General features: G+C 43.7%; 1 protein-coding gene across 4 annotated transcripts in view; it reads left to right on the plus strand.

Moving 5' to 3' along the window:
* LOC114043144 (gap junction alpha-5 protein-like) overlaps nucleotides 1-15,534 on the plus strand; it is a 34,832-nt gene extending 19,298 nt beyond the window's left edge. For all 4 annotated transcript variants that reach the window (XM_027862111.1, XM_027862110.1, XM_027862113.1 and 1 more), the window contains one exon: nucleotides 12,485-15,534. In XM_027862111.1, coding sequence (XP_027717912.1) covers nucleotides 12,520-13,596 — 1,077 coding nt within the window. In that variant the 5' untranslated portion in view covers nucleotides 12,485-12,519 and the 3' untranslated portion in view covers nucleotides 13,597-15,534. The remainder of the gene's footprint in view (nucleotides 1-12,484) is intronic.
* Nucleotides 15,535-22,239: the final 6,705 nt, after the last annotated feature.

Consider the following 22,239-nt stretch of genomic DNA (forward strand, 5'->3'; position numbering starts at 1 on the left):
TTTCTTTCTTTCTTTCTTTCTTTCTTTCTTTCTTTCTTTCTTTCTTTTCTTTCTTCAATTAAAGTTCCTAGTGGTTCGCTAAAATGTCAATTACACAAGAAATCAAATTCTCCCCAGAACCCAGTTAATCCCTGAATTTTAAAACCCTCAGAGCTTTCTCACGTAAGCGTTTCCTGATTTTATGTCTATTATATAGTAGTAGTTTTTTTTTTCCCAAAGTATGGGTCTTTACCTTTTTTTCCTTTGAAATTTTACTTGATTTGATTTGGCCAATCTCTAGCTTGTCAAGAACTTTTGGGATCCATTGTTTAAACAATCCTGTCTAGCTTTGTGCCATTGTTTAATTTAAAAAACCTGCTATCTATGCTTTAACTCATATCATTTATACAAGTGTCTAACAGAATGGGGATAGGGCTGTGCTGGAGCCTGAGACATTGTTCAATTTATTTACACCTTGGAAATTGGCAAATGCTATAAATCAGAGTTTATTTATTGTTTTGTTGATTGTCTAGACTTAAGAAAGTAGTGAAGGGGCAGCTAGGTGGTACAGTGGATAGAGCACTGGCCCTGGAGTCAGGAGGACCTGAGTTCAAATTTGGCATCAGACACATAACACTCACTAGCTGTGTGACTGGGCAAGTCACTTAACCCCAATTGCCTCATCAAAAAAACAACATAGAAAGCAGGGAAGAAAATGTTAGTAGTGTTGATTAAACTTGGAAGTCATTTTTGTACATTATTTTCCTGGAGAGGTGGTTATTAAACATTTACCAGCATACTCTTGGAACAGGGCTAAGTACAGGCATCTTAGGCAGAGCAGTAGAGATTTTCCTTCAGACTGATATGAAAACACTTATTAAATCTCTACTCTGTCCAAGTGACTGTGTGGTACAGTGAAAAGAACAGTTATTTAGAGAATCTGAGTTCAAATCCCAGTTCTGTTATTTGCTATCCGTCTAAGGCAGGGCTGTGAGCATCAGTTTCCTGGAAATTGGTGGTGCCATGGATAACTGGGCCCGGGGTTGGGAAGTTGTTTCAGTCATGTCCGACTCTTTATGACCCCATTTGGGGTTTTCTTGGCAAAGCTACTGGAGTGGCTTGCCAGTTCTCTTTCCAGCTAATTTTACAGATGAGGAAACTGAGGCAAACAGGGTTAAGTGACTTACCCAAGGTCGCACAGCTAAGAAGTGTCTGAGACTGGCTTTGAACTCAGGAAGATGAGTCTTCCTTACTTCAGGCCCAGGACTCTATCCACTGCTCCACTTAGCTGCCCCTAAGTCAGGAAGAGCTGAATTCAAATCTGGCTTCAGATACTTTACTACATGTATGACTCTGGGCAAATCATTTACCTCTGTCTACCTCAGTTTCCTCAACTGTAAAACAGGGATAATAACAGTATCTACCTCCCAGGGCTGTTGTGAGGGTACAGTGAGATAATATTTGTAAAGTATTTAACATAGTGATATTAAGCAAGTAACTTGACACCCTTGGGCCACTGGTTTCTCAACTCTCAAGTAAGAAGGGATAAGACTAGAATCCACATAGGTCCCTTCCGGGGTTAACAATGGAACATCATTCTATGTCTTCTTTTGTCTGGACCTTCAATTTCATTGATAATGGAAGTTTCTCACTGGGAGCTTAGTTACTTGCTCAACATCATACAGCTAGTTTAGGGACCCAACGGAGACAAGACGCATGGTCTCCTGACTCATGTGGTCTCTATCCAAGTGAGCTTTCCATTAAACCACCGAAGGGTATTACCTTAAACCCAAATAATAAAGCTCTAATAATAAAATTTCAATTTCAGGTAATGAATGCATGGAAGCCTTCCCTGTACTCTTCTAATAATGATAATAAAATTAATAACAGGCTAAATTTATCTACTGTAGTATATGACAGTAACAAAACATTTTGCATCTGTATCAGGATAATAGACCTAGAAGGACCCATAGAGCTCATCTAATACAACCTCCTTATTTTCCAAAAAAGAACACTGAGGGTCAGACAGGTTAAGATTCTTGCCCCAGATTCCATGGGCAGTAAATGGCAAAGCCAGTATTCAAAGCCAGGTTTTCTTCAAACCTAGTATTCTTTCACTGTACTGCCTTATTTAATTTGATCTTTGCAACAATGCGGGGGGGGGGGAGAATGGGAGAGGAGGCATTGAAGAGATTGTTATTGCCCATTTTACAGATGATTGCGGCTCAGAAAGTTGGAGCTACTTTTTAAAAGTCACATACTTAGCAAGTGAATTTGAACTCAAACCAAGGTCTATTGCTTTTAAATTTCACCATGTAGTTGTTGTTCAGTTTGTTTGTGTCTCCTTGACCTCCTTTAGGGTTTTCTTGGCAAATACTGGAGTGGTTTGCTATTTCCTTCTCCAGCTCATTTTACATATGAGGAAACTGAGGCAAACAGGGTTAGGTGACTTGCCCAGGGTCATACAGCTAGTAAGGGTCTGAGGTCAGATTTGAACATAGGAAGACTCTTCCTGACTCCAGAGCTGGCACTCTACCTACTGCACCATCTAGCTGCCCTGCAGTAGGCTGCCCTTACTTTGCTGACCCTTGTGTCAGGCCTAGAGGATGTCCTGGAGAGGATAAGTCTTTGACAGGCATACAGGAAGCATGCGTCAGGGACAGGACTTGAACCCAGGTTTGTTTGACACTCTTCATCCACTTCTTTGACGGCTATTTATGGTAACATCTGCCATCATCCACTCCATCTTTCCCATCATTTGGGTTGATTCTTTCTGGGCCCCTGTGTTTTCAGGTGCGGGTAAAGGCTATCAGCAGCAGACTCCCTCCGCGCACAGACTTCTCATCTCCCATGATTCTCCTAAATGCTGTTTCCCATCCTCCCTGGGAAGCTCTGTGTTTCAGATGATGAACTTGCCAGGAGAAGTTTTATCTGGGAATTCTTCCAGGCTTTGCCACTTCCAGGTCACAAGGCCTGCAGATACAGCCTTTGTTCCTCTAGCTGCCTTAAAATGATTTCCTGAGAACAGACCTGTGAGATGAGCAGTGCAAATATTATTATCCCCACTTTACCTCCGGCCATCAGCACCCCACTGCCTGAATAGGCATCTCAAACTTACCATGTCCAAAATGGCTCTTCTTACATATGCCCCTGAAACCGTTCTCCATCTAAACTCTCCTATTTCTCCTACCACTATCCTTCTATTCATCCACATTCTCAACCTTGGGGGTCTCACTGGATTTTCCCTCTCTACCTTTACCTTTCTATGGGATTTCTGTTGGGCTTCTGGAGCTGGTCTTTCTCAGAGGAGCTTTGGCTATTGCCTGGGGGCTGGGAAGCCAGCAGTCTGCTGACAAAGTAGGGCTTCTAGCTAGAGGGGAGCATTTTCTCTTGGTTCTGCAAATCTTGAGGGCTCTTATCTCTACTCTCTGCAGCAGGCTAAGCAGGACAAAGCCCTCCGACAGCTGGTAGGGAGAAATTTCATGACCCTTCCCCCTCTCCTCCCAGCCCAGCCCTCAAGTGCAGCTAAGAATCTGTCCGAGCACCAAAGAGGGACCACTATCAAGCCTGGCCCTCAGTAGCTCAAGGTGGGCCTGGAATAGCAACTGCAAAGGAAATTTGGACTAGAAGGGCCAGTGACACTGAAATATTCCAAGGAATTCTCCCTTCCCCATTATTTTAGGAAGGGCCCCAGCACTTCACTCAGGCCTGTATTGTTTCTGAAACCCTCCTTCTTCTTCATCAGTCTTATTGCTTCCCTGCACCTTTCCCCTACTTATTGATGATTTCCTCCCGAGGACCACCATTTTAGGAAAGGGCCCAGCTATGCTTCACCCCACTCAAGCCTGGATTCTCTCCAGATTCCTTTGTGATTTCCCCATTACCCTTCCTCTTCCCTAAATCCCCTTCTAGCTCCCCTTTAGATGCTATTTCTTCCATTAAAATGTAAGCTTCCTGAAGGTAGGCACTGGCTTGCTTGCTTGGATTTGTACCCCACCCCTATGAGTGGTAAGGAGACCCAGGCAGTCAGTGGTGTGAATAGCGAATGGGCAGTCGAGGCCCACATAGATTGCTATGAGTGAGTTACATACCTTACCCAGTTGTCTCTTCATCACTTTGCCTGAAATTCCATCACTAAAGATGTATAACTCCAGGATGTAGCAAAAAATCAGGAGTCTTTCAGTCATGTCAAAGTTTTCTTGGCGAAGATAATGGAGTGGTTTGCCATTTCCTTCTCTAGCTCATTTTACAGTTGAGGAAACCAAGGCAAACAGGGGTAAGTGACTTGCCCAGGGTCACACAGCTACTAAGTGTCTGAGGCTGGATTTGAACTCAGGAAGATGAGTCTTTCTGACTCCAGGTCCTCCGGGTGCTCTATCCACTGGGCCACCTAGTTGCCCTTTGGGGTCCAGACTTAAATCTCAGTTCCACCACTCAGTTCAGTAATCTACCGCCTAGTTACAACTTCTCAGCCTCAGTTTCTTCATATATGCAGTGGAGGTAACAATATTTGGATTAACTATTTTATGAGGTTGTTTTAGGGAAAGCACTTTGTGCATCTTAATAGGCTGTGAGGGATGTTGTGGAGGTAGAATCCACAAGACTTTGAAGACCTGGGTTTGAATCTCGTCTCAGATCCTTTACTAGCTGTGTGCCTTTGGGTAAATCACTTAATGTTTCTGAATCTCATTCTATCCTCATATGTTAAATGAGAGAGTTAGATTCTGTGAACTTTAAAGTCCCTCCTGGCTCCAAATTTGTGATCCTTCCTATCACCCGGGGTCCAGAGAGAGGGAAAATCCAATGAGACCCCCAAGGTTGAGAATGTGGATGAATAGAAGGATAGTGGTAGGAGAAATAGGAGAGTTTAGATGGAGAACGGTTTCAGGGGCATATGTAACAAGTGCCATTTTGGACATGGTAAGTTTGAGATGCCTATCCAGGCAGTGGGGTGCTGATGGCCGGAGGTAAAGTGGGGATAATAATATTTGCACTGCTCATCTCACAGGTCTGTTCTCAGGAAATCATTTTAAAAAGTGCCGAGCTATTAGCATTATTGTTATTATTCAAGAATCCTCTATTAAAATGCAAATAACCCCAGGGGAGATACTATTTGAAGCCATTATCCACTCCTGGGTTAGGGACATTAATTAGTTGACCAATGTCCGAGAGCAAGAAAGTCCACAGGAGCGTCTGGGGTCTGGGAGCCCAGACGAGCTCTGCTGTGGAAGAGTTGGGGGAGGTCGTGCTTTTTAAAAAGCAAAGCATCGCTCCGCGGGGAAGCTGAGCCGAACAGGCAGGATCCCGCTAATGACAGCCAGCTGACGTCTATCTACCACTTGACGTTTCCCATGAGCCCTTTGAGTGTGCAGCAGCAGCCCAGTGAGGGGCTGCATGAATACGAAAGGTCTTCTTATCCCTTATCTACAATTTAGGAAACCCAGATTGAGAGGGGTTAAATAATTTGCCCATTGTCACCTACCTATCAAGCATCTGAGACCAAATTCCAATAGAATCCAGTTCTATCCTGGCTCCCAATATCCTTTTATTTTTGTTTTTTGTTTTTGTTTTTGTTTGTTTGTTTGTTTTTGTTGTTTTGACTAGGCAATGAGGTTAAGTGACTTGCCCAGGGTCACACAGCTAGTGAGTGTTATGTGTCTGAGGCTGGATTTGAACTCAGGTCCTCCTGAATCCAGGGCCGGTGCTCTATTCACTGCATCACCTAGCTGCCCCCCAATATCCTTTTAAATACAGCACATTAATGTCTTAGGTCTTGGCCCAAGACCCACTGGTAAGAAGCAAAGGTTGTTGTTGTTATTGTTGTTTTAATAAAGAGGAGTCAGGAAGACATGAGTTCAAATCCATCCTCAGACCCTTATTAGCTGTGTGACCCTGGGCAAGTCACTTAACCCCTGTTTGCCTCTGTTTTCTCCTCTATAAAATGACGATTAGATACATAGATACATAGATATAGATATAATAGATACAGTACCTACTTCCCAGGGTGGTTGCAAGGATCAAATGAGGTAATACTTACAAAGCACTTAGAACAGTGCCTGGCACATAGTAAGCGCTATATAAATGTTACTGTTAGTATTATTGTCATTATTATTACTTAGATGTCACAATGGGATAGAGCATTGGACCTGAGTCAGGAAGATCTGAATTCAAATCTAGCTTCAAATACTTAATAGCTGTGAGACTGGGCAGGCCACTTAACCTCTCTCTGCTTCAGTTTCCTTATCTGTAAACTGGGGGGGTCAAATAATAGCAAAATAATAGCACCTACCTCCCAGGGTTGCTGTGGGGGAGTCAAATGAGATAATATTTGTAAAATGCCTTTGCAAATGGTTGATAGCATCATCCTTGTGTGCAGCCTCCCAGGACTGGAACCTCATTTGTCAGTCTCTCCACCTCCATCTCCACCCCGTTACAGTTAGATTAAAAAAATGCAAAGTCATTGTTTGGGTGTATGCATTAGCAACTCAAGGAATCAGGAAAAGTTTTATGTGGAAAATGGTGCTTGAGCTCAAAGGAAGTTTGGTAAACTGAACAGCAGAGGTAAGGAGAGAGTACATTGGAGGGACAGAGCCAGTGGAAAGGCACAAGTCCAGGAGATGGACTGCCATGTATGAAGAGTTACAAGAGAACCAGTGGGGTTGGACCATAGTTCTTTGTAAAGGGGAATAATGTATAACAAGTGGGGCAGCTAGGTGGCACAGTGGATAGAGCATCGGCCCTGGAGTTAGGAAGACCTGAGTTCAAATCCAGCCTCAGACACGTAACACTTAATTGGCTATGTGACCCTGGGCAAGTGACTCAACCCCATTGCCTAGCAAAGAACAAACAAAAAAAAAAATTAAAAAAAATAATGTGTAACAAGTGAGGAAAAGTGGGTTGGGTGAGGTCATGAATGACTTTAAGTACCAAACAGATATTTAATATGAGAGGGAAGAGAGAGCCAGAGAAGTTTATTGAGTAGGGGAGTGACGTGGTCAGACTTTAGGAAAATCATTTTGGCAGCTGAGGAGGGCAGAGATGTGAAGCAGAAAGACCGACTCTGTCTCTAGGATTCCAAGTTATTATTAAATGATTAAGCCCTACGATGCTACTTTTCAAATGCTGGAGTAGTTCACACTCCACTCCTGCCACAATCATCTCCCTGCTGGTAGCTGGAGCTACCAGCCCATCCAGTAGCTGGTGCTGAGGCCAGTGGCGGAAGCAGCTGGCCATTTTACCTGGATGTGATGGGGAAAAGGCTGCTTCTGAGGTGGAGAGGATACGGTATTTATAGACAATTATAACAGGTTGAAAAAAAGCGATAGGCATAGGCTGCTGCTTCAGGCAGAACGATTCTTATCCCTGCAAAAGGCTCTTTTCAGCTCAAATGCTGTAAAAATAATGGACCACCTCCTATTGAACAGAAAGCAGTTCAGTCAATCAGCTTTGGAAGCGATTTTCCTGAACTCTCTGTGGACCACTGGGGTCTGACGGTAAGCCACCCTCTCTTTGTCCCCAGTAGAGTCTAATGGCTTTGAAATTCTCCCTAATGACAGCTTTGCTCAGCAAGCAGAAGAAAGGAGTGGGGCATAGGGGGGAAAATGGGATTGGGAGTCAAAACTAGGGGTAGAATCCTGGCTCGGCTTTCTTCTCCTCTCTTTCTGACACTGGACAAGCTGTTTCACATTTCTAGGCCTCCGTTTATTCATGAGGAATAAAAGGAAGAGGTCAGAACTGATGACCCAGAAGGTCCCTTCCTGCTGTCAATTCATGAGTCTCTGACAAAGTGATTTCTGAAGAGATTCCTTGCAGTTTTGAATCCAGTGTTCTTGCATCCTATGATTTCTTCTCTTGTTGTTGTTGTTCTTTTCCAAGTTCTCCTACTAAGTGAATGCATGACCCATGAGAAACCAATTTGATTTTCCTGATCCTCAGTCCACCCATCTGGCAAATGGAGTCAATCTCATTTTGTTTTTCTTTAAGCAATAAACTCTTAGAAGGTGGTGAATCCTATTCTATAAGTATACCTGCGAGGCATAGTGTGCAGGAAGTGGACTTTGGTATCAGGAAAATCTGGGTTCAAGTCCTCTGCTTGACCAATCTGTCAGTGTAAACATTAGCAAGTTACTTAGCCATTCAGTCCCCCAGGCAGTTCTCTAACACTAAATTATAAGCAGCTATTGCTTTGCATTAGAGGGGAAAATTTCCACAGTAAGAATTCCCTACATCAGTTTAACTAAAGATCCACCTTCTGCTTTCTTAGAAGGCCTCTAGGTGGCGTAGTGGAGACAGTGCTGGGCTTGTAGTCAGAGTAGCAAGATCTGAGTTCAAATCTCATCATGTAACATCTGCTGCCTCAGTTTTCTCAACAATTAAAATAACGATAATAATAATATCTAACACTTATATAGTGCCTGCTATGTGCTAAGTGCTTAACGAATATTATCTCATTTTATCCTCACAATAACCCCAGGAGGTAGGTGCTATTATCATCCCCATTTTACAGATAAGAAAACTGAGGCAAACAGAGGGTAAGTGATTTGCCCAGGGTCACACAGCTAGTAAATGCCTCAGACTGAACTTGAAATCAGGTCTTCCTGACTTTAGGCTCAGTGGATAGCACTGTACTACCTAGGACCTACCTTCTAGGGTTGTTGTATAGATCAAGAGAGATATTTGTCCAATACTTAGCACAGTGACTGGTATATAGTAGGTGCTTAATGAATGTTTTTTGCCTTCCTTTATTCCAAAGTAAAAACTAACCAAATGAAAAACAATCATGGAGTTAGATAGTTTGAGGAATCTTATTAGGAACTCTTATAAAGCAGACTCCCTCTGGAAAGGGGTCCAGGTCGGGGATGGGAGGGAGGAGGGAGGAGACAGTCATGAATTAGTGGCATGAATACTGGATAAGGATTCCAATGATGTGGGAGGATGGGGGAGGACAACAAACACTAGTTGTGGGACTCTTGGACAAATCACTGGTTCTGTGGCCTTTGTGGATTTGTGAGTTGGCGTAAACTTCACTCTCTGTCTCAGAGTTGTGAGGATCCCCTGGGACCAGAGAGATGAAAACATTTGCAATGATAAAAGTGGTTTTATATTTGTGCAGTAGAATCTTATTAAGCAAAGCACCCCTTAATTTATCTTTTATAGGAATCCACATGGGCAGATATTTGGTTTACTTAAAGTGAGGAACTCCTATGTTAATAACGTTAATTCCTGCCTCGCAGGAATTCAGAAAGAATTTCAAAGCACTTTGAGAATTAGAAATGCATATAAGTATTTGAGGGATGACCCACTATTATTGGTTCTATCTTTACCTGAGGAAATTGAAGAAGAAACAGCGAAGGGAGGTATTCCCAAGGTATAAGTATTTATAGTTAATAGCAGAGCCAAGAAATTAATCCGGGCCTCCTGATGCCAGTTTCTGTCTCTTCAGACTTCGCAAACATTATGCTCCTGTACCTACAATGTCCAATGATGTCTCCAGTTTGGGGAGGAAGGGGAGGAAGAGACTGCAACAACAAGGGTGGGGTGGTGAAACCACTTTATGTGGTCATTGAAATAATGGGAAAGTCAAGGTTGCCACTTGTAAATACAAGTAAGTGTTAAACCAAGGGTTCCTGGTTATACTGTCTTGCCAAAGAAAGGCTCCTTCATGATGTTGGGATAGATATGAGATAACTTGGAAAATATGAGGAGGAATTAATTCAGCTTGCTTAGCATGTCAGAGGAAGTGAGAATAATCAGTCAATAACCATTTATTAAGTCCTACTATGTGCCAGTGACATAGAGTGTTGGGCCTGGAGTCAGGAAGATTCATCTTCATGAGTTCAAATCTGTCCTCAGGCCCTTCCTAGCTGTGGAACCCTGGGCAAGTCACTTCACCCTGTTTGCCTCAGTTTCCTCATGAGTAAAATGAGCTGGAGAAGGAAATGGCAAACCACTCTAGTATCTTTGCCCAGAAAACCCCAAATGGAGTCATGAAGTGAGTAGAACATGACTGAAAAACAACTGAACAACAACAGCTATGTGCCAGGCAAATAGGATTTGATGATCCCCAAGGTGCAAGGTGAATTCATAAATTCAAATCCAGAGGAATAGTCAGCTATATACAAACAAAGCAAAATGCAGGAAAAATTGGAAATAATCGTTCTCTACTCTTAGATGTGACACGGTGGAAAGATCACTGGGCTGGTAGAAGTAGGGGATTGGGAGAGCTAAATTCCAATCTGAGGAGCCAGGGTAGACTTGCCCCTTTGATCAGCATAGGACCTCTGTTGGGGTGCACTTAACAGGTGTGGGTTCAGACAAGTTTGAAAAATCAGCTTAGTATTGTGCCCATGGTGGTAGGGAAGCTTATCTTTTCAGTTCTTATCTTTGCGTGAGGAAGCCTTGGGCAAGCCACTATACGCACAGCATCTGTTTCCCCATTTGTCAAAATGAGCAAATAGGACTTGATGATTCCCGAGGTGTGCAATACCACAAATTCAAATCCAGAGGAAGAGGCAGCTTTCAGGTACTACAAATAATTGTGTTCCCCACATCCTTCACAGTCACTCCTGATGTGCAGTTAGTAAGCCTTCAGGCAGAGCTGATAGGCAGAGACCCACAGCTCTCTCAACTGACTTGCCAGCACTGGGCTCTGTTCATTGCTTCATTCAGACTAAGCTTTTTGTTGGAGAGCATCTATAACACCTTCTACCTTATCTGCCAGGTTGTATGTGGGTGAAAAAGTTTGAGTTTTATGTAATTCGGTGCTTAGCGCAGTGTTCTGTATATAGCAGGCACTTAATATTTGTAGAAACAAATCCCACAGAATTCTGAAATTCCCAGTTGAGATTCTATGGCACAAGATAGAATCCTGTTGTCCTAGCTAACTCTGCTCTGGGCTGGTATGCATTGTATGTGGATGTGCTGGAGGGTGAGGAAATGGAGAATGAGGCGGGGAGAGGAACTAGGTTCCAAATCACAGCCCTATCCCTATACATACACTGGGATCCAAGGTGTAACCAGCTTTCCATTTTCTGCACTTGTTTTACTGCCCATTAAAACACTCACTCTCACATCCGTTCCAAACAGGAAACCAGCTGCACTCACAGCACAGGACCTGGCATGAGTAAACGCTAAATAAATGTTTGTTGACTGACTGACTGACTCGACTACACTCTGACCTCACTCCCAATACCTTCCATGCTCCCTCTTTAGGTTTTTTCCAACATACAACCAGGGTACACTTTTGATGGGAAAACTACATTTTAAAAATTTCCTCAGTGATCCCTCCCAGACTACTCTCTCAACCATCAAATCAATCAGCATCATTCCTGAGGCCATGGTCCAACATTCCCTATATCTCCCCTGCAACATCCGGGGCACGTCTGTCATTGCTCCTTCCCTTCTCTCACCCACGGCAGCCAAAACTCTTGATGCTTTTGGGGCAAAGAGGTGATGTAATTGGGAGTGTTGGATACGGGAAGTCAAAAAGACCTGAATTCAGATCCTGTCTCAGACACTTCTAGCTGTGTGATGACAGGCAAGTCACTTCAACTCTCTCAGCCTCAGTTTCCTCATCTGCAAAATGGGGATAATCATAGCATTTACTTCACAGGATTGTTGTCAGGGGTCAAAGGATATATCTCTCACTTGATACATATTTATATGCATACACACAATATACACACATTATGTATGATGTGTTTATATGTGCATATATGTATGTATGTATATGTATATTGTGTGTATATATGCATATAGATATATAGAGAGATATATCTTTTGATCCTTCACAACAACCCTATGGGGTAAATTTTATACATATATAATCTACACACAAATACATGCATACATATATGCATATAAACATATATGTGTACATATATGGCACTTGAAAACCTTAAAGTGCTATATAAATATTACTGTTCATCTTCCTAGAATCTGGGTCCATTATCCACCCAAATCGTCCCATCCTCTGAGGTATTCTCCACCACCAGGTAGAGAGCTGTCTGGCTTCCCCACTTTTTGTTGCTTTCATCATCTTCCTTCAAGGATCCATGATTTCGTTGGTGAGAGTACACTCTCCAGTGATGCGAATCTTGACTGGTCTACACCTTCATCGAGGGTTTTGAGAACTCCTGTGACTCAAAAATGTCATCACCTCTCTATCTAAGCTTCTAGAAACAAGTCTCTCTGAACTCAGCTAACTGAACTAGTCCTCAAATGATAAACAGGATGTCTATCACCAGGCCCATACTTGAAGCCTTTCCAACTTGAAGTCTTTCCAGTTTGCCCACCGTTGGTATGACCTTTGGAAATCCACTATCACCTTCATTCTACAATGAGGCATGAGAATGGGACTTGAGTGGTGTTAATTATTGAAATAGAAGCAGCGTTAATGATAAATAAGTCACGATTTTGAGTCTTAATGATAATGACTCATTCAAGCATATTCTGAACATATCCTGGCTCTCACAGATCGGTCCTTTCTTTTCTCTCTCGTCCACAGAGGTGCCGGTGCTCCTCCTTGCAGCCTGAGGAGAGATGGGTGACTGGAGCTTCCTCGGGGAGTTCCTGGAAGAGGTCCACAAACATTCCACAGTGGTCGGCAAAGTCTGGCTGACTGTCCTTTTCATCTTCCGCATGCTAGTGCTGGGCACAGCAGCAGAGTCCTCTTGGGGGGACGAGAAAGCCGACTTCCAGTGCGACACGTTGCAGCCTGGCTGTGAAAACGTCTGCTACGACCAAGCCTTCCCCATCTCCCACATCCGATACTGGGTGCTGCAAATTATCTTCGTCTCCACGCCTTCCCTGGTATACATGGGCCACGCAATGCATACGGTACGCATGGAGGAGAAGCGAAAGGTGAGGGAGGCGGAGAGGGCCAAGGAGTCCAAGGGCACAGACACCTACGAGTACCAGGCAGCCAAGGCTGAGCTGTCCTGCCGGGAGGAGCTGAGCGGAAGGATCATCCTTCAGGGTACCCTGCTCAATACCTATATCTGCAGCATCCTCATCCGCACCGCCATGGAGGTGGCTTTCATCGTGGGCCAGTATTTCCTCTATGGCATCTTCCTGGAAACCCTGCACATCTGCCGCCGGAAACCCTGCCCCCACCCTGTCAACTGCTACGTGTCCCGGCCCACGGAGAAGAACGTTTTCATCGTATTCATGCTGGCTGTGGGGGGTCTGTCCCTCTGCCTCAGTCTGGCTGAACTCTACCATCTGGGCTGGAAGAAAGCCAAGCGCCACTTCACCCAGGCTTGCCCTGGCAGGGTGGAGGCCATCCTGCCTCCTCCTCGGCCCGAGGTGGTCCAGAATTGCACGCCACCCCCAGACTTTAATGAGTGTGTAGAGGGCGGCTCCAGTGGGAAGTTCTACAGCAGCCATTTCAGCAATAACATTGCCTCCCGGCAGAATACAGACAACTTGGCAACCGAGCAAGTCCAGGGCCGGGAGGAGGCCGCAGGGAGGGCTTTTCTGCACATGCAATACGCCGAGGAGCCCGAGGTGGCTAATGGGGTTTCCAACGCCCACCGCCTCCCCCATAGTTACCACAGTGATAAGCGCCGCCTGAGCAAGGCTAGCAGCAAGGCCAGGTCAGACGACCTGTCGGTGTGATCGTGCTCAGGATGGTGGCAGGGGGTGTGGGGGGAGGGGGAGGGCTGGGAATAGGGATGTATGTCCATGTTGAGCCTGTGCATTAGGTAGGGGTCCTCAGTGTCCTCTCCTGGCTGCCCTGCTGGTTTGTTTGTTTGTTTGTTTGTTTTTTTGAGGCAGCTCTGATCATAATAACCTTGCTCCTTTCTCCAGAAATGGGGCAATATAGAGCAAGGGGGGAAGTTGGGCGCCATACGTGTGGCGGGGGGCCATCAAAGGAGCTCCCTCCTTATCTTCACACACACTGAAGGTACACAGTAAGGACATTTCAAGAGGCCTGAAGTGGGGCAGATTGGGGCTGGGGAGCAATTGTGGGATGGGATACTTTGCAAAATCATTCAGGATTCCAAGATTTTGATTTATGCCACCAGACAAAGGGCATGCTGTTTGCCCGCTTTGCTAAGAACATGCAAGAGGGCCCAGAGCAGCCTTCAGAACCTCAGCTAGCCCACTCATCCCCATGCTTACCACAGCTTTACAAGTACCACCTTGGCAAGTCTTGGTGAAATGCCTGGACCCACTGAGTCTTCTAAGTTTTCTCAGCGTTACTTATTCCCACTGAAGTTGGTCTGTGAGATCCATATATAGATCCCATATAGATCCCAGCCCATAGCGTGGGCCTGGCCAGCTTTGATCAGTCAGGTTTACCAAGGTGCTGTCTTCCCAAGGCTGCCCTTTTGGGTAGAAGTTAGGGCCCACATATTGTCTTGGTGTCTCCCTTTCCTCTTCCTGACTTAAAAACAGGCTCTTGGGCCCTTAATCTTGGCCAATAGCTTCACTTTTGCAAGTGCCTCTACACCAATGCCTGACTTTGTGATATCAGAAGGAAATACTTTCTTGGTTATGTTGCCTACCCAGGGATATGTTCATTCTACCAGTGTGCCTGCCTCTGCACTAGTTTACTGAGCAAATTGACTTTACTTGAATGTTGGAAACCACCCACATTCCAACTTTCTTTGCATCTCAATCAGTTGTTAGAGGCTCTTCTTTCTTCTCCCTACTCTAGACTGCTTCACATGCCCCATCCTCTCCAAGAACCAAAGGTCATGTCAATAGGAATGCATATGGGGAATCATAGTTCCACCAGTGATCCTTCTTTGGGATACTGATCGCCAGCGGTGTCTCTCCACATCTTTATGAAAACAAATTCCAAAGGGGCATCATAGTTCTCAGAGATAGATCCAAATCCTATTGCTATGAACCAAAAAGAGAGGTTGGCAGGAGGTGGGGGTGGGGGTGAGAGGTGGAGGAAACACACTGGAAAGGTCCACTCTGCATCCTCCATCTTATTTCTCCAGAAGACTTTCAAGTTGGTGCCCATGGGAAGTACTAGATCACCAGCTGTGTGGAGGCATCCAGTTCTGTGATCTCCCTGAAGAAGTTTGGTTTGAGGACAGCAGTAACAAGGATTTCCTGTACTCCCGTTGGAAGGGGCCAGGACTGGGGATATGGAAGTTCTATTCTTTCTCCTAAAGCACCTATTTGTTTGATCCAGGGTGGTCTATGGAAGAAGTCGTCTTGTTGCTGCACAGATCTGCCTACTTAGGCCATCCTTTGGGGGTGGTCACCAAACCAGGTGGACGAGGACTTCCAAAACTGGACTCTGGTATTCAGAGAGGAAAGACATCCTCTGCATTTCTGCCCACCCACCACTCCCAATACGTTTTTAGCCTAAGTGCCTAAGGGGGTCTGCATAAGTGAGGTAGGGTCCAAAGACAGGGCTTATGAGCCTAACCAAATAAAGAAAGAACTAGTCATTTCTGGCTTCAAATGCAACTCTTAGGTGTTACAATTCCTCTTTATCTCTTGATGCTCTTTTGATTTGGGGAGTTTCTCTTTTTCCCTTTCTGTCTCTGGTTTTATGAATTGTTTTTTCTTGAATTAGACACTCTGTGAGGCTTCCCCTTGATAGTTTTTTTTTTTTTAGCAAGGAGGAAGGCATTGACTTATGTATTTGTTTTAATAAAAGCTGATCTGACATCCTTTTCTTCTGTATGTCTCTTCAATGATGGGCTCCTAGTGAAAGGATAAGGGCCAGAAGAGCACTTGGGCTTCTATCTCAATTGATTCATAAGTCCCTAGTGAACACCCACCATGAGTTCAGAAACCCTGCCAGACCCTAGATGGATGCAGAGGACTAAGTACTTCTGGCCCTCAGAGATCTAGGTGGAAGAGAGAAATCACATAAACACGGAACCGTCTGAGAACAACAAAGTGCTAAACTGGTTCACCAACTCTAGCCTAGAAGGGAGTTCAAGAAAGAGAGAGCTCAGTATGGGACAGAGAAACTAAAAAAGGCTTCAAGGAAGCAAACTTGAAAGATAAAGCTGGGATTTCAATTAGGCAGGTGGAAAAAAAAGAGGGAAAAGCATTTCAGTTGAGGGGATGGCATGAGCAAAGTCTTAGAGCGTAGGATTCATTGTTGTTGTTCATCCTTCGTTCTAAATGGCAGACAAGTCACTTAACCTCTCAAGCTTCAGTTTCCCCATCTGTAAAATAAGGGAAGGGAATAATCATTTATATAACACCTACTATGTGCCTTGTTATTGTTGTTTATCCTTCGTTCTTGAAGAGGACCAATGATATCAGGAGGGTGATGGCTTGACTTGCATATGAATTGGATTTAAGCGAAGCAGAGCTGTGCAAAGTCATCAGCCTCTCACTCTCTCTGGTTTTGGAGGATTGAAGAGACAGTCCTGACTAGTCAACAAGCATTTAGTAAACACCTACTATGTAGCAGCCACAGTGCTGAGTGCTGGGGAAGCAAAGAAAGGTAAAAATATCCCCAGCCCTTGAGAAGTTCACAGGCTAATGAGGGAGACAACATAGAAACAAACAGGATAGAAGGAGGATAAATTGGGCAGAATATCAGAGAGTAGGTGCTAGCTTTAAGGGAGTTAGAGAAACGCTTTTTGCAGAAGATGGGATTTTAGGTGAGACTTGAAGGAAACCAGAGCAGCCAGGAAGAGAAGATGAAGTGGGAGAGAATTCTAAGCATGAAGGACAGCCAATGGAAATGCCCAGAGTTGGGAGATGGAGTATCTTGTGTGAGGAACAGAAAGGAGGCCAGTGGCATCGGACTGTAGAGTATGTTTAAGGGAGTAAGGTATAAGAAGACTGAAAAGTTAGGAGAAGATCATGTTATAGAGGGCTTTTAAAACCCAAACAGAAGATTTTATATTTGATTTGGAGGTAATAGGAAACCAACGGACTTTATGGAATAGGGGGCAGAGTCACGTGGTCAGTCCTATGCTTTGGGAAAGTCACTGTGGTAGCTTTGTGGAGGATGGACTGGAGTGGGGAGAGAGAAGACAGGAAGACCAGCCAAAAGGCAAGTGTAATAGTTCAGGTTTAAGGACATACGCCAGGGTGGGTAGCAGGGTCAGAGGAGAAAAGCAGGCATATATGAGAGATGTTTTGAAGAGGGAATTGATAGCACCAGCAACAGAATAGAGGTGGTGTTGAGAGTGAAGAATTAAGGATGACACCTAGGTTGTGAGCCTGGGTGACTGGGGCAATGGTAGTGCAGAAAGAATGTGTCATGGGAAATAAAGTTGAATAGGTCCCCTCACTCTTTAAATGCTTAGCATAGAATCTTGCACATAGTAGGTGCTTAATAAGTGTTTATTAATAGATTTATTGAAAATCAGGGCTTAACTTATTCTATTGTTAAGACTTAAGAAAATGTCAGAGAAAACGTTAATAATGTGATTAAACTCAAAGGTATGTCATATATACTTATTTTTTCCTGGGAGATCCAATTGTTAAATATTAACCAGCACACACCTGGAGGGGACTCATGTACATTCACAGACAACAAGAAAGGATTAAATAAAATGGAGAAGATTGAAGGGATGTATCAAGTTCTTAGGGGAGGTGTGAGAGTATAGGGTCATAAACATAAGTGGGACAATTAGTCCCAGTCAGAAGTATGGAGCAAAGGCGATGGTAGGTGGAAATATAAAAGCATCTTACGTGTGGAGTATGGTAGATGACAGAGTTCATGATGAATAGCTTCCATTTTTCTCCAGCAAGATAGGAAGTGAAGTCATATGTTGGGGTAGTGAGGCAAGGGGTAGGGAAGACAAAAGGAACACAAAGAAAAAGGAGAAGGTTTGTAACAGTCACTCAGGGATTGTAATAGAGAAACAACCAGGAAAGAATAAAGGGATTGTCATGGAGGAATAAGCCTCCAGCCAAGATTAGAGAATATAAATTTGCAGCGGACCCAGTCAGTACAGGTGAGTGGCATTCAGCATCATAGAAGTAAGAGTGGAGAAGGTGAACAATGGTGTTGACATAGGTCTGAAGATCGGCAGGAGGTAAACAGTGGAAGGAACAGGGGCCAAGGGGTTCAAGGGCAAAGGATAATATATAGTGGAATAGATCAACTATAAGATGAAAATGTGAAGACAGACGCAAGTAGAGCCAGAGTAGAGGAGATTGATTAAGAAAACCGAGAGGGGCAGTGGGTAGAGAGACTGAAGGTCATGGGAAGAGCAAAGATTGGGTTAAGGAGAAGTGAAGTAGAGGGAGAGATGGAAGGATAGCAGATTAGGATCATTTATTAAGGGCCTACTATGTATCAGGCACTGTGCTAAGCCCTAGGGTTACAAAGAAAGGCAAAACAAAAACAAAAACAAAAACCAGCCTCTGCTCTCAAGATACATTCATTCTAATGGGTCAGACTCTCTGATAAGGAAATTCCATAGCCTTACTTGGTAATATCCTAACATTTCCTAGTCATTAGACTCATAAGATACTCTTGCAGGACCTTGGAGAGCCTTTAGTCCAACAACCTTATTTTACAAATGAGGAAACCAAGCTATCATCCCATATCTCTCTTCCATTTCACTGCCAAATTCTTAGGAAAAAAAAATTTGTTTATTCCCACTGTTCCACTAAACTTCTCAACTCTTTATAATCTAATCATTGGTCCTAGGACAAGGGGTTGTTTGCTCTCTGTGATGTTCTACTAAGGTACTCTTACTGCTTGGGTAAGGGTGGTCCCCTACATAGAGGTGTTATTTGAAACTAGAAAGAGTCACAGACCTAGAAGTTCAGCCAGTTCCTACCTAGTGGGTCTTTATCAGAGGGTCTTTATATCTGGTTCTTACATTCTACATTACATTGCCGGTATTACAGTTATTTCTCTTGGTTCCTATCATTCTCCCATGGAGGTCCGTTAAGCCCCAGGGAAATTCTCATCAGAATGGGTAATAGTAAGGAAGATGGTGATCACTGAGGAGGGGGCAGAATTCTGGAGCCTCTCCAGGAAGTTGGAGGTGGGTGAGGAAGAGTGAGGGAAGTCTGGGCTGATTTGCCCTAGTGACTGCCCAAATGGGTGACCCAGTTTCACTTCACATTCTTTTCTAACTCACATGGATCTAAACAGCTGACTGGGAGTTCTCTGGATATACCTCCAAGTCCTGATAGATGCTGAGCTTGGCTCCTGAAGGTCTTTTTTCCTCTTCGGCTGCTTTTTTCCCCATCTGCCTACCTGACCTTTGACCCCACAGAAGGGCAGTCCTGTGAGGATCAGATATGCCAAATCTGGTTCTTAAAACAGAAGTTCGAGGAATCTGTAGAATGAATGACTCTTACTTGCTCAGAATTTATGCCTCCTCTTCTCAGAGTGGTAATAGAAAACATCACTTCCGATTACTTCTTAGCAATCCAATGCTAGCCAACCATGCAGGGTTGCCCCAGGAAAATTTCTGAAATGTGTCCTCTCGTGCTTCTAGCCAGACCTTTGTGCCGGAGTCCAGAGATTTAGTCTAGAGATTCTTAACCTTTTTTAAGTCATGGGGTGTTTGGTGAACCCTTCTCAGAATAATATTTTTAACTCCATAAGATATGTAGGATTACAAAAGAAACCAATTATAATGAAATACAGTTAATTGAAATATTTTTTTTAAAACAAGGTAATGGACCCCAGGTTAAAAACTCCTATTTTAGACCCTTGGTTGTGACTCCTCTCTACCCACCCTCAGGCATCCCACCCACTTCCTGGTCTCTCCATTTTCCCCTCTAATCAAAGTTAGCACCCAGGAGAGGGCATGGATAGAATATATTTCCTCTTCACCTACAGCTCCTAGAATCCTTAAACTTCCTCTAAGGTTTAGCTCTGGGGGTGACAAGGTTGGACCCCTGCATGATCATTCATTGGGTCCAGGAGAGGTCAGTCAGTTATCTCTATTCCACAGGTGAGCTCTAAATAGGAAATAAAAACTTAGTGGGTAGAACCAGGTACCAGATAGCTGTTTTGGACACAACTAGAAGAGAGAGACTTCAGTATGGCTTTTTATCAGTGTCAGAAAACTCTGTTCACCATGGCATGTGAGTATTCATTTTGTGACGCATCACAATGCATTTGCTGCAATGCAGGTTCAAGGTCTCCTATTGATAGCAACTCACAGGGGGTCTGATTTTAAAATGCAGAAGGAGCAATTCCTTTGTCCCGGTTCTACTAGGGGGTGATCCAAAAGGGGAGTCAAGATTTTGAAACAAGAAGGAAACTGCTTCTGACTGAGGGAAAGGGCTGATGTGATGCAGATGGACTCTGGGAAAGACAGTAACTGCCATTGAGGCCTCATGGCCACTGGTGATATGGGTCAAAGCGCGCACACACACACATACACTAACATACAACAAAAGGGGAGGGGGGAAGCTAAGCTGTAGAAAAAGGCAGAACCAGCCTTAATAAGTGGTTATCGAATATTCCTTCACGAGAACTGAACAAGACAGAGAGTAAGCCAAGGGTAAAGCTAAGACTTTCAGGGACCCTGAGCTGTTGAGGATTCCAGAAGGAGGAAAAAGGTGACTGCAAAAACTATTTTTGAAAGATTTAAACCTGTGTAGTACCCCTAGCTACTTACAGATCTTAAAACCTATTTGGGTTCACCATCTATACTGATGATTGCTCTAAGCCCCTATTTTCCCTCTTGGTTCACTTTCTCAATAACCGACCCATATTAATCACATGACAAAAGGGGTGGAAAAGGGACAATTTACTTAAAATAGTACAAATAGCAGACAAATATATTAATAATAATAGCTAGCATTTATATGGTGCTTTAAGGTTTGCAAAGTCCTTTGTGAATATGATTTCAACTGTGTTTTACAGAGGGGGAAACTGAGGTGAACAGAACTTAAGTAACTTGCACCCAGGACACACAGCTAGTTAAGTGTCGAAGGTAGGATTCAAACTCAGATCTTCATGACTCCAAATCCATCTCTCTATGTATTATGTATGCCACCTAGTTCCCTCACGTGAAATAACAAATACCTCTAATACCTATGGTCCAGATTAAGCCACTTTCCAACCCTCAGGAATAGAAGGTTATGAGCGGAAGTATGCTGGAGCCTGCTCAAACTTGCTTCCAAGAGCTGAGTGTTATATTTTCAGTGTGAGCATGTATACCTTAGAAATCAGCAAATGCTATAAAGAAATGCTATATACATGTTAGTCACTAATATTACTACCTAGGTGTCACAGGACATAGAGCATTGGACCTAGGGTCCAATACTATGTGTACATATATGTTTGCATGTATGTATGCACATGTGTAAAAGAGGGCAAGAACAGAGGACATAAGATATAAGGATAGGAAAGGACCCAAGAGGTCACGTAGCTTAACTTCTTCATTTTACAAATGAGGAAACTGAGGTCCATAGAGGTTAACTTATTAAATCAGCAACGCCACCCAAGCTATGATTGTGCCAACAAATATAAGGAACCAGAGGAGGGAGCTAGCTATTAGGAAAGAGCAGCAGGCATGGAATCCTAATTTTCAAAGATTTGTTAGCTTATAAGAATCTTAATTAGGAAGCCCTTAATCAAGAGTCTGTCAATTAAGCTTCATTAATCTCAGTAGCTATACTCATACACACAGAGATTCATTCATATCCCCCTTCCCATTCATTCATATACTCATACATGTACCTATTCAATAGTTTCTAGACTTAGGCTGATGGGGTGGGGGGGAATCACTTAGTTTCCTTAGTTTCCCCATCCGTAATAATAGCACCCACCTCACAAGAATGTCATCAGGATCAAAGGGCATAATGTATCCAAAGTGTTTTGCAAATTTGAAAGCATTATGTAAATATCAGCTATCACCATCATCAATATTTCATGGAGAAACAGAGAACTTGTCTGATAATGGGTAGTGCATGAAATCTTCAGAAAAGAATTCTGATTTACAGGATTGTTCTCTTCTCAAAATTCCAGTGAGCATTGCTCAAAAGGTCCTTTGTGTCATGCTGACATCTTGTCCCAATAATTCTGAGATGATCCAACCTTATTTGTCCAGGTCTTCAACCATGATAGCCCAGACAACTTTCCCTTTGTTTTCAAACACTCCCCACCCCCGGGCACCTGGGTTCAGATCCTGCCTCAGATATTTACTAATTATGTGACTCTGGGCAAGTCACTAACCCTCTCTAGACCTGTTTCTTCATCTATAAAATGAGGGAGCCAAACTTCATAAGCTTGAAGGTCCTTTGCAGCTCTGAGTCTATGAGATATACTTTCGTGCTCCTTATTGTCTTGGAAGCTTTCAGGTGTCCGCGTTACAGCGATGGGCTGGTTTTCAGCAGCCC

The sequence above is a fragment of the Vombatus ursinus genome, unplaced genomic scaffold (assembly GCF_900497805.2).
Source record: "Vombatus ursinus unplaced genomic scaffold, bare-nosed wombat genome assembly UNPS02014768.1, whole genome shotgun sequence".
In the NCBI taxonomy this organism is placed as follows: Eukaryota; Metazoa; Chordata; class Mammalia; order Diprotodontia; family Vombatidae; genus Vombatus; species Vombatus ursinus.